This window comes from Nannospalax galili, unplaced genomic scaffold, assembly GCF_000622305.1.
Source record: "Nannospalax galili isolate Female #2095 unplaced genomic scaffold, S.galili_v1.0 scaffold974, whole genome shotgun sequence".
Lineage (NCBI taxonomy): Eukaryota > Metazoa > Chordata > Mammalia > Rodentia > Spalacidae > Nannospalax > Nannospalax galili.
In genome coordinates this window covers 3106158-3120020 of record NW_008335438.1, presented here as the reverse complement: position 1 = coordinate 3120020, position 13863 = coordinate 3106158, and the positions used below count along the sequence as shown (strand labels likewise).

Sequence of the window (13863 nt, the reverse complement as noted above, 5' to 3'; positions counted from 1 at the left end):
AAACCATGGTTCTTGGGTAGAGATGTGCATCAGAGTCTCCTGGGAATTTAGCTGGATTTCCTATCAGCCCACTCCCCACTTAATAAACTGGAAACAGGTGCTCACTTATGTATTTGAGGTGATGTTTCTAGCTCATTCTGATCAACAACTCTAATTAAAACCGGAAAAGAGTTAAGAGTCATCTTGACATTGACTTCTCTCTCTCATTCTCCTAGTCTCCGAGGACTTTGTCTCCTACTCCTTCTGCAGAGGTAAGTACCATTTTGGCCATTTTGGGAGTGGGGTAGACCTTGCCTAGACAGCCCCAGCTGTCCTGAAACTCACTGTGTAGACCAGGCTGGCCTTGAACTCACAGAGATCCACCTGCCTCTGCCTCTGCCTCCCAAGTGCTGGGATTAAAGGCAGCACACTTAAAAATGGACATGAGAGAAAGTGCGACCTCCTGCTGACGTGAGCCTGTGCTTATGAGTGGGAGGAACACGTGTCCACGGGAGCTGAAGCCTCTGTCCAGTATGGGGCTCTTGGTCCCTATCTTTAATTCATATAGACTCTAACATACTGAAGTGTCTGAAGTGGTTGATGGTAGAACTGTCTTCATGGTTTCGTGGTGAGTTGCCTCTTCAGTACACAATCTGGGCAGATCTTGAAAGCTAAGCAGTTTGATGGATTTTTTTTTTTTTTTGAGACGGAGGCTCATGTAGCCCAAGCTAGCCTAAAACTCACCATACTGCTCTGAATAATGCAGTCACACTAGGAAATTTGTAATTGAAGTCCTGAAGTGTTCTGAAGCTGGCTGTGATGGGCCAGCTGCAAAATGTAATCGCATCCTTTGGAGACTTTGGGTCCCATTGTTATTTTGTCCTAGCCAGCTAGGGCCAAGCCAGAGTTTTCTTGCTGTTTGCTCCTGAACTTCACAAAGCTGTGCTTACTGAGGTGTTAATGTAGTGATTATTTGTGCATTCTTTCAAATTCTTCTCTTAGTGTGCCGTAGAGACTCCATAACCTAACAGTTTCCTGAAATGTAGAACACCGTTTTCTGTTATGTCTTTGTACAGATCGTTTTTTTGTGCCTGTTACCTAGTACATCCTTTTCTAGGTTTGGACATGGGTAATAGTCTAGGAGCACCATTGTATTAGATTGAAGTGACATGTCTTCCTTTCTTAATTCTCTCATTTGTTGAGCATATAATATAAATTTGACTCTCATGAGTGGTGATGTCAGTTAAGTCTCTGAATGACTTACTCCTTTTAATGATCATTTGTAATTATTTCCCTGGACTATTTCCCAATATGAGAATTAGTTACTGGTTTTGGGTAAGCACCAACTTGTTCTTTAAGAGCATCAACTTAAAATGTCACTAGATCAGTTTTAGAGACTACATGGCTTGAAGGCCAGTCAGCAAGTTAGTGTTGCCAGGTGTGGTAGTGTGTGCCTTTAATCCCAACCCTCGGGAGGCAGAGGAGGTGGATCTCTGTGAAATCCAGAGGCCATCCTGGACTACATAGTGACTTCCAGGTAGACTGGGACTAGGGAGACCCTGTCAAAAATAACAACAACAACAACAACAAAACCCCCAAGAGATTAGCATTGAGAAATGGTTCTGAAGTGAGCCCTGTGTGTGCCTGTTACATGCCAGCACATGGGTCGCTGACCTGCTGGGAACCTCATGTCTCCATTGTTGGGAGAGGATCTAATACCTCAGATCTGCCATTGTTCAGTTATGTGGATTTATACTAGTTCTTTTGCTACTTGTAGTGAAAGGGAGGGCGGGAGGGAGGGAGGGAAGGCTAATTTTGTCTCACAGTTTGAGGATTCAGTTCATCACTGTGGGAAGTTTTGGCAACAGGAACACTAGGCAGCTGGTCACCTTGTATCCTCCCTCAGTTAGGAAGCAGAGAGAGATAAATGCTGGTGCTTGGCTCCCTTTCTCCTTTTTATTCAGCCCAGGACCCCAGTCCATGCAGCAGTCCTAGAAACACCCTCATAGTCATATCCAGAGATGTTTTTCCATGGTGATTCTAAATTCCACTAAGTTGGTAATGAAGATGAGCCATCATAAGATCTGATGTAGGTGACACACTTCATAAAGCCTAAAGTCACTGTACCAGCATGGTCATATGAACTGTTCCTTTTCCCAGAGCCCTATCACTATTTGAGTTTATAGTTTTTATATCTTAAATTTTAATAATTACAATGACTGTTGGTTGTAAACAAAACATATTAGCCATGGAATATCCACACACATGAATATTTATTGTATATAACCCTAGAAGGTAAACAGAAATATGTCAAGTGATATTCCTCAGGGGTATTTGTGGATTAGATTTTACTTTAAAATAGTGAAGAATCACAGGGGCTGGAGAGATGGCTCAGCAGTTGAGAACACTGGCTGCTCTTGCAGAGGACCCGGGTTCAGTTCCCAGCACCCACATGGTGATTAACAACCATCCATAACTCCAGTTCTAGGGGAATCCGATGCTCTCTTCTGACCTCCATGGGCCCTGTACAGCAGAGGTGCACCTACACACATGCAGGCAATACTCATACACATAAAATAAAAATAAAAAACTATATATTGAAGGATTGTGTGGATGTGCTGGGTGCTCATGCTTTCTCAAACTCTGTTCCAGGGCTACCAGGATGTCCGGGATCGGATGATCCACCGATCTACAAGCCAGGGCTCCATCAACTCCCCAGTGTACAGCCGCCACAGTTACACTCCAACCACATCACGATCTCCCCAGCATTTCCACCGACCTGGTAAGGGCTTCTCTTTATCTCTGCATGATTTTTTTTTTCCATGCCATTTGATAGCATATTGAAAAATCTGATTGCTAAATTTTTCTATTCCTCTCCCAGAACAAAATGAAAATTGGTATCTGTATCTTATAGCTTAAAAAAAAAACAGTCATTTATGGCTATGTTCACTGTGAGTTATTAAATTATATCTTGACATTAGACTACTTTGAACAAAGATTTTTTTTAAAGAATTGATGGAAATTTCATCCCTATGAGACTTTGAGATTAAGATCTCCAAAAGAAAATATTTTATATGCTCTTTCAGCTTATCAGCATCCATAAAAACCAATATTAGCTATTTGTTGGCAAGTTTATAGCTCTTGTCCAGGAACATTATGTTACAATGAAAACTTGGCTAAATACCTTCTAGAAAGAGGCCTAGGAGTCCTATAGGTAACTTCTAAGAGCCCTTTCAACCCTAAGATTTGAAAGCAGGCTTTGAAAATATAAACACTTCAGGAATGGGCCTTAATGGAGGAAATCAGGCAGTAGCAGGTGTTGACTGACCTTGCTCTTTAGAGGCCTTAGAACCTGTGGCTATAAGTAGAAGCCAAGTATGTGGGGCAGAAGAACAGAGACCCCAGCACAGGTCCAGGGTGCCCAGAGAAGGCCACAGGGAAGATCTGGCCTCTAAAAGAACTTGTGATGACGTTCTACATCTAGCAGACTCTGTTTTAAGCTTCTTATTGTTGGCTGGGTTGATGAGAACAGACCTATCCAAATATTTTAAATGAATAAATTTAAACCAACAGATATGAACAGATATAGAAAGGTTATGATCATCTCTTTGAAGTCATAATATTTACCACATGTAGAAAATTGATAACTATTGGATTCTTCAATAATATATCAGTTTCCCTAGACCAGGTTGGGGATGTGGCTCAGTGGTAGAGTGCTTGCCTACCATGTGTGAGGCCCTGGGTTCAGTTCCAAGAACCGCAGAAAATAATCTGTAGATTTACACATATTTTCTTAGTATTTATTAAGTTAACTGAAAGTTTTCAGGAAATTCTTTTCTTTTTTTTAATGTGTAACTATAGTCATTTTATTTGTGCCTGGCCATGGGTTTTGATTTAATCCTTTATCTATCTGGAAGGTAAAAAAAATCATTTTGGTACCACCCTGCATATGACACATGTGGAGACCACTGAGACTCAGCCCTGACACTGTCAGAGTGGCCTGTCATCACAGGGATATTGTCCTTCTCGAACTTCTTGAACAGCAAGGAAATGACCACTCAACCACCGTTTTCCCCTCAAAGCTCCTGTCTGTGTTGAGCATGAGAAAGTCCCACCTCTCTCCATCATGGTTCTAATCTGCAGCTTTCAGAATATCCCCCTCCTTCCACAGTCCAATATACATGTTCAAGACACCAAATGTTCAGTGTTAAAATGTTTTGATGTCTAAAATTGATGGCCTCTTTGTGGTTTGTTGGTATGCCCAAGTATCCACCCCATAAATTCTAGATGCTGGATATTTTAATCCCGAGCCTGGGTTGAGTTTTGATCATCCATTTTCCTACTAAATATTTGTCCTTCCAGTGTCCCCATGGTTCCCAGCATCCTATGGAACTCTGCTCCCCTCCCAACTGGGTTTTTGTTATACACAGGCTAAATAAAATGCAATTTCTAGTGGGATAAGTCTGCAGCTTAAAAAACAAGTGATCCTTACATAGAAGTGTTTCTTTTCAAGTTTCTTGAAGTGATTGTCATCTGTTTACATGTGTTTCCAAGGAAACACATGTCAGGTACCCTTTAAAAGCAGCTGTTGTTGAGTCTGTGATGTGCCCAGTTCTGGCCCTATGTAGTTGGGATTCTCCTGCAGTGTTCAGGGGGACCATTCCCTCTCACCAAAGCCATTTATTCTCAGAGATTGACTCTGTGTCCACCTGAGCCTATCTGCAGGTGGCCCCTCTGTCTAACCCTGTGCAGGTGCATTTGTAACCCTCTTTCCTTCCTCTGTTTTCAGATTCCTAATTAATGCTCTTATTTCCTCCCCCATTTGGAACAATGGCAATTTCCCTGTTCCTGTGTTAATTTCTTTCTTCTTTTCTGTTTCTACCTCGCCCTGCCCCGATTGGTTGATTCCTTGCTGCACAGAGCTCTTGTCTCCTGGTGTGCACAGGTGGTCCCCCCTGCGCACCAGCAGCTTCAGCTCCACCCACAGCGACTCCCGCCCCAACCCCCCCTTCCGACACCACTTCCTCCCCCATGTCAAAGGTAAGGAGGCAGGCCTCTGCAGGCAATGCCTGCATAGTGGAGATTTATTAGCACCCCAACAAGGCTAATAAGGTGTATCTCCAAGAGTTAGAGCCACCAAGCTTCAGACCCATCAGCATGCCTGCGTGTGTCATGACTGTCCGGACTGTGGCCTTCGAATTGGCATGGCATCTCACATTCTGAGAGGTGTGTCATTTCCAAGGGCTCCACACAATGAAATGGGAAGTGTATTTAGGAACTAAGATTTATCACCTGCCACTTAGAAAATTAATATTATTATTTTGTTTTTGTGTACATCAAAAACAAAATATAATATATACAAGGGTGTTTTCTTGGGTTCAATTTGCAATGTTTCCACAAAATCAGTAGTACTGAGTAATAAATGTGGGACAGTTGTCTTCATGGTGATGAACCACTGAATTACATGAGCACGTTTGGGCAGCATAACTTCTATTTCTCTCTCTAAGCTGACTGACTCTGAGTACTTTGCTTTTGATTTGTCCTAATTTCCACACGATGGGTGAGAGAGGCTCTGCCTTCTGTTTTCTGTTCCTGCCTGATGTTTTTCCCCCTTTACTCCCTTCTGGCTTTCTCACTGTTTGCTTCATTGTTGCTTATGACTCTGTAGCATCCTCAGTCAGGACCCTGGGGCATCCTCAGTCAGGGCCCTGGGGCATCCTCAGTCAAGGCCCTGGGGCATCCTCAGTCAGGGCCCTGGGGCATCCTCAGTCAGGGCCCTGGGGCATCCTCAGTCAGGGTCCTGAGGCATCCTCAGTCAGGGATCTGGGGCATCCTCAGTCAGGGCTCTGTGGCATCCTGTCAGGGTTCTGTGGCATCCTCAGTCAGGTCCTGAGGCATCCTCAGTCAGGCTCTGGGGCATCCTCAGTCAGGGCTCTCCACTTGAGGGAAAGGCTATGAAGGAGCCATCATTTAAATGAGGAATGACCCCACAGAGGGATGCTAACTCACGTAGTCCTGATTTGACCCTCATGAACCAACAAAAAAGGCAGGGGGATGGGAGACAAGGAGGCAAGTGTAAAAGTTACCATGGATCTGAAAATGGTCCTCAAGGATTCTGTGTGTCCCCAGTGTTCACACCAGTAATGCATCTGCATCTGCTGAGTAGCTGGGTAGCATTCAGTCTACCCAGGCTTTTTTCTTTTAGCTTACTTGGATTCTTGAACAACTGACTCCTAAAATGTAGTTGTACTAAACATTGTGGTGTGTGATAGTCCCACACATTTGCTGTTTCAGCATTTTCTATGCTTTGGAAATAATGACTGGGGTGCTGGAGGGATGTTAAAAGTAGTTGTTGCTCTTACAGGGGACCCTGGTTCAGTTCCCAGCACCCACATGGTGGCTCACAACCGTCTATAACTCCAGTTCCAGGAGTTCCAATGTCCTCCCCTCTTCTGGCCTCTGTGGGCACTGCATCCATGTGGTAAATGTACATACACATACATACATGCAGGCACACACACATATAATAAAGTAAAAATAAATAAACCTTTAAAAAAGAAAGAAAATAATGTGATGGACGTGTTTATGAAACTAGTTATCAGTTACTATTAGCAAAACTTTTGGTAGGCAGAGCACTTTCTAAAATTCTTGACACATTATTTAAAACCATTATTGCTAATTAGTATTGAGGAGAATTATTTTTTTATCTAAGTATCAAGGTCATATTTTTTAGAATGTTTATACAACCATAAAGAAATTACTGGGGAACGCTTCAGTTATATATTTTATTTTTAAAATATTTTATTTATTATTTTTATTTTATGTGTATGAATGTATTACCTGCATATAAGTGAGTATACCCATATTGTGCAATGCTGCAGAGATCAGAAGAGGACTTCAGATTCCCCTGGGACTGGAGTTAAGGATGGGTCACTACCATGTGGCTGCTGGGAATCGAACCCAGGTCCTCTGCAAGAGCATTCAGTACTCTTAACTACTGAGCCATTTCTCCAGCTCCCAGTTATATATTTTAAAGAGCATTTCATGTAGTGGTTCTTGGCCAAATTAAGATGCTGGTTCTTTCTACTATTCAAGAGAAAATACATTTTTGACTGGTTAAAATGGAAACTTCTTTATCTATTTATGATGTGTTTGGTCTTTCAGAGATATATATTTTATTGAAAAAAAAAGATATCATGGGCTCTGGAAAATCATACAAAGTACAAATAATACAGTAGGTCAGGGAATGTCAGTGACATCCTGTGTCTGAGTGTTGCCACCAGAAGAATTACTTGCTGACTCTGTGACCTTGAACTGTTCCATTGTCCTTCTGAGTATTGTCTGGTTTATGAATCAGGAGGGACACAGCCACTCCTAGGTCATTAGGTATGTGGGGTGAGGTGTCCTGGTGTCAGAATGGGACCATTAACATGATGCCCTTAAAGTTCTTTCTTTTTGCTTTTTGAGGCAGGGTCTCATGTAGCTTAGGCTGACTTCAAGCTCCCATTGTAGCTCCCCTGGCCTTGAACTTGTATTCTTCCTGCTTCCACCTCGGAGTGCTGGGCTTATAGGCATGTGCCACATTCAGTTTACTCAGTGCTGGGGACCAAACTCAAGGTTTAGTGCATGCTAGTCAATCACTCTGCAGACTAAGTTGTATCCCCAGTCCTTAAAGCACTTTAAAAAAAAAAAAAACAATTATTTTTTGTGTGTATGAGTGTATTGCCTGCATGTATGTCAATGCACCCATGCTGTGCAATGCCTGTGGAGGTCAGAAGAGGGTGTCAGAGTCCCCCTGGAACTGGAGTTACAAATGGTTGTTAGCCAACATGTGGGTGCTGGGAATCAAACCTGGGTCCCTCTGCAAGAGCAGCTAGTGCTCTTAACCACTGAGCCATCTCTCCAGTCCCCTTAAAGCATGTTTGATTGCATCATTCCACTTCTCAGAGCATCCCTGGGATGTAGGCCTGGTGTGGAAAGCCAGGAGCAGGGGTCCTGATGAAGTAATTGGGCATGGTTTATAACTAGCAAGAGGCAGAACCTGGCCCAGACCCCAGGCCTCATACCAAAAGTACGTTTTTATGTTAGGTACACATGCTTTGGAACAAATCTGCATGAACTCTAAGTTCTAAAGCAAAATCATTTTTTCCACCCCATGCCACAAATATGGAATCTTACTGAGGTTAATACTAAGACCTGTTTTCAGTCATTTAAATTATAAAATTAACAAAGTTTTGCTTTTCTGTAGAAATATCAAATAGTTATAAAAATCATAGTAGATCTGTGTGCCTCAGTGGTACATTGTTAAGAATGAAAATAAATGTTCTTTTCTGTTTTGAGTCTGAATTTGATGTTTTTAATGTAGTCAAATATTTGGGATTTAAAGCCATATACCAAGAGGAATTAGCATGACCTTAAATTTATATTTAAAAAATTTAATGATTTCTCTCATCTTTTTACTGAATGTATGCTTGTTTTCTGTTTATATGGACTGTTTTGTTTATATGTATGTGTCTGTATAATTCACATACAAAATATAACAGATACAACAGTTTATCCTCAGTTTTGAAATCAAATGAGCTTTTTACTAATCTAAAAAAAAAAAATCATGGGGCAGGAGAGATGACTCAGTGGTTAAGGGTACTTGCTTCTCTTCCAGAAGACCTGGGTTCAGTTCTAAGCGCCCTCTTGGTGACTTAAAACCATCTGGAACTCCAGTTCCAGGGAATCTGATGTCCTCTTCTGACTGCCTAAGGTACCAGGCACACACATGCAGGCAAAACATTCATGTACATAAAATAAAAATAATATATGAATCATGAAAAATTTGTTCAACAATACCGCCCTAAAAGACTAATGTAAGCTGGGTGTGGTGGCGCACGCCTTTAATCCCAACATTCTGGAGGCAGAGGCAAGCAGATCTCTGTGCGTTCCAGGCCAGCTGGGGCTACTGGGACACCCTGTCTCAAAGAGACCAAAAAAAAAAAAAAAAAAAAGACTAATGTAGTAGGGTGTAGTAGCACACACCTTTAGGATTTATCTGAGGACTCCAGAGGCAGAGGCAGGTGGCTCTCTGTGAGTTCTAGGTCAGCCTGGTCTACATAACGAGTTCCAGGCCAGTTGGGGCTACAGGATCTCAGTAGCCCCAGCTGACCCAGTACTCATTTTGTAGCCCAGTAGCCCAGGCTCTTGCCTTAGCCTCCCCACTTCTGGGATTACAGGCAGTGAACCAGCAAGCCTGGCTTTGTGCTTACTTTTGATCCTGAAGCTTGGCTTCTGATCATGGGGGAGTTCTGTTTTAATGAATGGGAGCCAGGGAGCTTGACTCACAGTGGAAGGTCCATCGCCTCTGAAATGAGGAGCTAGAAACATAAGGGGCCTTTGTCACCCAGTCAGTGGAAGCCCAGCCTTCTTTTTGGCCAAGTCTACTTCCAGGTCCTCATTTCTGATTCATGCAGCCCAGGCCCCTGGGGTTCACTGTGCTGGGGACGCTTGCTCGGTGTAGAGCTGCTGGGCTCCTCACAGGCTTCCTCTGCTTTACTGACTCTCCCATCCATTTTCTATGACGCCCATCATGCTCTGAAAAGATCCCTGTTTCTTTTTTGCCTTTCCACATCCCTTGCAGCCTATTCTACAGTAGCGTGTCATGGCTGGGCCCTTTGGACAGCTTCATGCCTAGAGATTTGGGAAACCGTGGGCTTTGTTCATTGAGTTCCTCCTCTTCCTTCCCCTTTGAAATACTACTAGATGTCACATCCCACATCCAGGAGGTAAAAATTCAGTTGTAAGCAAGCAGGAGGGCTACATGGATCAAGGCCCTTTGAAAGAACTCTTACTTGGTTTGCTATAGATTGATGTTGCTCTGAGGCAAATACATATTAAACATTTCCCAGAGATAAAACCCTAACTTTTATTGAAGTTTTAGATGAGAACTGTTCATCCTGAAACTTTGTCACAAAATTCTAGATGCTGCCGACTTTAAGCTTTCCTCCAGATAGAAGTTCGTATTTTATTTTTATTTTTTAAAGATTTATTTTTAGGAATTGGAGAGATGGCTCAGTGGTTAAGAGCACTCGCTGCTCTTCCATAGGACCTAGCTGTAACTCCAGTTTCACAGAATCTGACACCTTTTTGGGCCTCCATGGGCATTGCATGCACATGGTGCACTTACATACATGCAGACAAAACACTCAAACACATAAAATAAAAATAAATAAAAAATTATATAAAAATGTATTATTTTTAATGTCTGCATGGGGGTATATGCATGTGAATGCAGGTGTCTGTGAAGGTCACAGGCGTCAGTTACAGGAGTACCTGACAGTTACAGGCAGTAACTACAGTGACAGTTCCTGTGAGCCCCCTGATTTGGATGCTGGGAAACAAATCAGGCGCTCTAGAAGTACGTACTCTTAACCACCGAGCCATCTCTCCAGCCCCATAGGCACTTTATGTTTTAGGATATAAGCAGAGTCCTGAAAGCCTGGCTGTACTCCAGCACAGTAACCCAAACAGACTTGTTTACCTCCATGTTTACTCACTCCCTAGAAGTAGTCATGAAGGCGCTCATGGTACCAAAAAGGAGAATGAAAGCCAGGAAAGCATCTGAATTCATAAGTAGAGTGAGAATCCTGCAAGTCAACAATCTCCCAAGGACTAACAGTTTGGCTTAGAAGGAAGATGCTGAAAGTTAGGGACAAGAAATGTCAATATGGCACTAGCTTCTCACCGCAGTAACTAAGATCACTGAGAACAGGCTGGTGGACAGTGATGATGGCAGTAGAGATATCATCCAAGGACGATGCTCCCTCTGATGCTTTGTCATTTGCTTTGTTAAGGTGATGAGCTAAGCAGAAAACGTCTTGGGGGCTACCATGGGTTGCTTCCTGCCAGAGTTGGAAGTTATATAATTTATAGATTATATTAGAAAAGAGACCTCATTTGGAGAATTTTTTCCCCTTTCTTTCAAAAATACCCTCCAGGGCTGGAGAGATGGCTTAGCTGTTAAGAGCACTGGTTGTTTTTGCAGAGGACCTAGGTTCAAATCCCAGCACACACGGCAGCTAACAACTGTCTGTAACTCCAGTTCCCAGGGGGATTCAGTGGCCTCTTCTGTCCTCCGTGGGCATTGCATGACATAGGTTCACTTACCTATATGCAGGCAATACACTCATACACATTAAATAAAATATTTTTTAAATTATTTATTTAATAACCATATAATTAGAAGAAACATTTCATTACAACAGCATTGACATATTCAATAACAATTTCCAGAGCTAAGATATATCTCTTTCAAAATTGACTGTAAATTTTTAGGTTCACAGTTGAATTAATACAGTTATACAATATTGAACTCTGTATAAAGCCCATAAGACATAAAATTGAATGAGGTTTTAACCTTTAAGAAACATCTGCATTTCATTTTAAAATATATTGTTTCATACAGAAAACAATATCATTTTTAATGCTACCAACACTTAGATGTTTGCATATGCATCTCTAATCTCTATGTACCTGAGTATTACTAGTCAGAGTCGGTTACTTTCTGAGATCCTTGGCACCTGAGCATGGATATAAGGTCATCAGGTAGATTTTAATGGTAGTATTTTTCACCTCTACTAATTAACATGAAGCAAATTTTTATGCTTCTTCCTCAAATATAACAAATTTTTTATTTGTTGATTTTTTGTGTTTTTCATACAGAACATCACAAACAATCTTATTCATCTACATACCCACATCCCAAATGACAGCCCCCATAAACTTTCCCCCCTCCATGGACCCGTATACTTTGTCATCCCTGTTATTGTCCACCTTTAGATAAGATTGGGGTCTGCTGTTCATTTTCCCAGTTCGAACTTGGGTTACTGTATGGGAGTCCCTTTGGCCACCCTGGCCAACAGCTCAAAAGAAGATATCTCCTATCTGGCATTGTTGCTTGTTATGTAGCTTTTAGCTATACATATGGACACTTAAAAATTATATTGGCCCCTTTAATCTTTGGTTATACTTTCCTTTTGGGTGTTTAAGGCCATACACTTGGCCCAGATAAACTAATCTATTTTTACTCTTAAGGTCCTTTGAGGATCTGTTCCTCAGAGGTCACATGGGCTTGGGAGGAGCTCCTGGCTCCTTTCTTTTACCAGTTCCACTTATGTGAAGATAAGTCAAAGGTCCTGCTCGATCATGGCTGGCTTCACTTGGAAGCGTGGAGAAAATGATTCCTCTGTGTTGACCCTCCTCTTTGTAGACTGGACACTGGTTCAAGTCCATCTGGTGGGGTCTCCTCGGCCTCCTTGATCAAGAGGACAGGTGACCCACCACCATTATAGAATATTTTGAGAGATGCTCGTAGTCCCCTGGAACTAGTCGACCTAAGAGGGCAAGGAGCAAAAAGTGTCCTTTATGTCCCTCTGATAAATAAAATATTTTTTGAAATACCCTCCAAATATATCCAACTTTTAGTATTTCAGTGGATAAAAGTTGGTTCATCATCTACCAGAGACTTTATTCTCCACTGAGCCACTGTGGTGTATGAGAGTTGTTATATCATCAGGGCTTTAGAGTCCCTGCTGTGGTGGCCCCAACAAGCTAGGCATGGCTACCCTTACCAATACATCATTTAAAGAGACAACTGATGAAAAGCAGAGAAACGAGATTTAGTCAACACATTTGGAAGAGCAATACATAAAGGTGTCCAGTGATCCCTAAGTCCATCTTTGGGGTACCAATAAAGCTTTGGGTTTAAATCGAGAAAGAATAGGGACAAAGGGCAAGAGGTGTACATAAATTTCAAAAGTCCCAGTCAAGGGGCTGGGGAAATAGTTCTGTGAGTAAAGTGTTTCCTGTACAAGCATGAGGACCTCAGATTGGATCCTTAGCACCCATGCAAAAGCCAGATGTGATGGTGCATGCCTGTAACCAGCAGTGGGTAGGCAGATCCTAGGGGTTCACTGGCCAGCCAGCCTAGACAAAATGACAAGCTCCAGGTTCAGTAAGAGAATTTGTCTCCAAAAGAAAAAAGATGCAGAAAGTAATAGAGAAAGACACCGGAAGACTTCCCGCCCCCACATAGGCATACACAGGCACGTGCATCTGCACACACACACACACACACACACACACACAGAGCTTGTGCCACTGTGCCCAGCCCCAAATTTTAGCAACTTTCAACCTCTGACCCATACATGCTGGTGTTTTAATGTGGGTATGACACTGGCTAATCCCTGTCAAGATGGGTTTTCTGGATTTTGATTCGACTAGGTATTAGAACTAAACCTGTGAGAACATATTCCTGAACTCTTTAATGTTCTGCAAGGACATGAGGGTTATAGGTGACAGGAAAGGCAGGGCATAGTGTGACAAAGTGACAGTAGCCAGAGCTCAGGCTACCCAGTCTTTAAGAGATAATTAAAGCAGGAAAGTGGGACTCCTCTATTCTTTCTTTGATGACTACCCCTAAGAACTACTCTGTTCTGGCCAGTCATAGTGGCACATACCTTTAATCCCAGCACTTGGGAGGCAGAGGCAGGTGGATTTCTGTGAGTTCATGGCCAGCCTGGTCTACATAGCAAGTTCCAGGCCAGCTGGGGCTACAGGGAGACCTTGTCTCAAAAATAATTATTCTGTTTTTTTTTTATTTGTGAATTACTCATAATAGTTTTCTAACACTTAAGGATGTTCAAAAAGGGATTTGTATCCAGAATAAAAACATCTAATACTCAATAGTGAAAGTAAATCACTTTAATAATTACATAGCTAGCCATGTGTGGTGTGTGGTGGCACATGCCTTTAGTCCCAGCACTTGGGAGGCAGAGGCAGGTGGATCTCTGTGAGTTCGAGGCCAGTCTGGTCTACATAGTGAGTTTCAGGCCAGCTGGG

General features: G+C 42.4%; 1 protein-coding gene across 12 annotated transcripts in view; it reads left to right on the top strand.

The window, feature by feature from the left end:
- The window catches only part of Ablim1 (actin binding LIM protein 1), a 232564-nt gene that overhangs the window by 200671 nt on the left and 18030 nt on the right, over positions 1-13863 (top strand). For 7 of the 12 annotated variants that reach the window (XM_029562139.1, XM_029562140.1, XM_029562137.1 and 4 more), the window contains 2 exons: positions 216-251; positions 2632-2761. In XM_029562139.1, coding sequence (XP_029417999.1) covers positions 216-251; positions 2632-2761 — 166 coding nt within the window. Of the gene's footprint in view, positions 1-215; positions 252-2631; positions 2762-4899; positions 5020-13863 lie in introns of all 12 variants that reach the window. The other 5 variants (XM_029562132.1, XM_029562133.1, XM_029562135.1 and 2 more) reach the window with 1 other exon arrangement.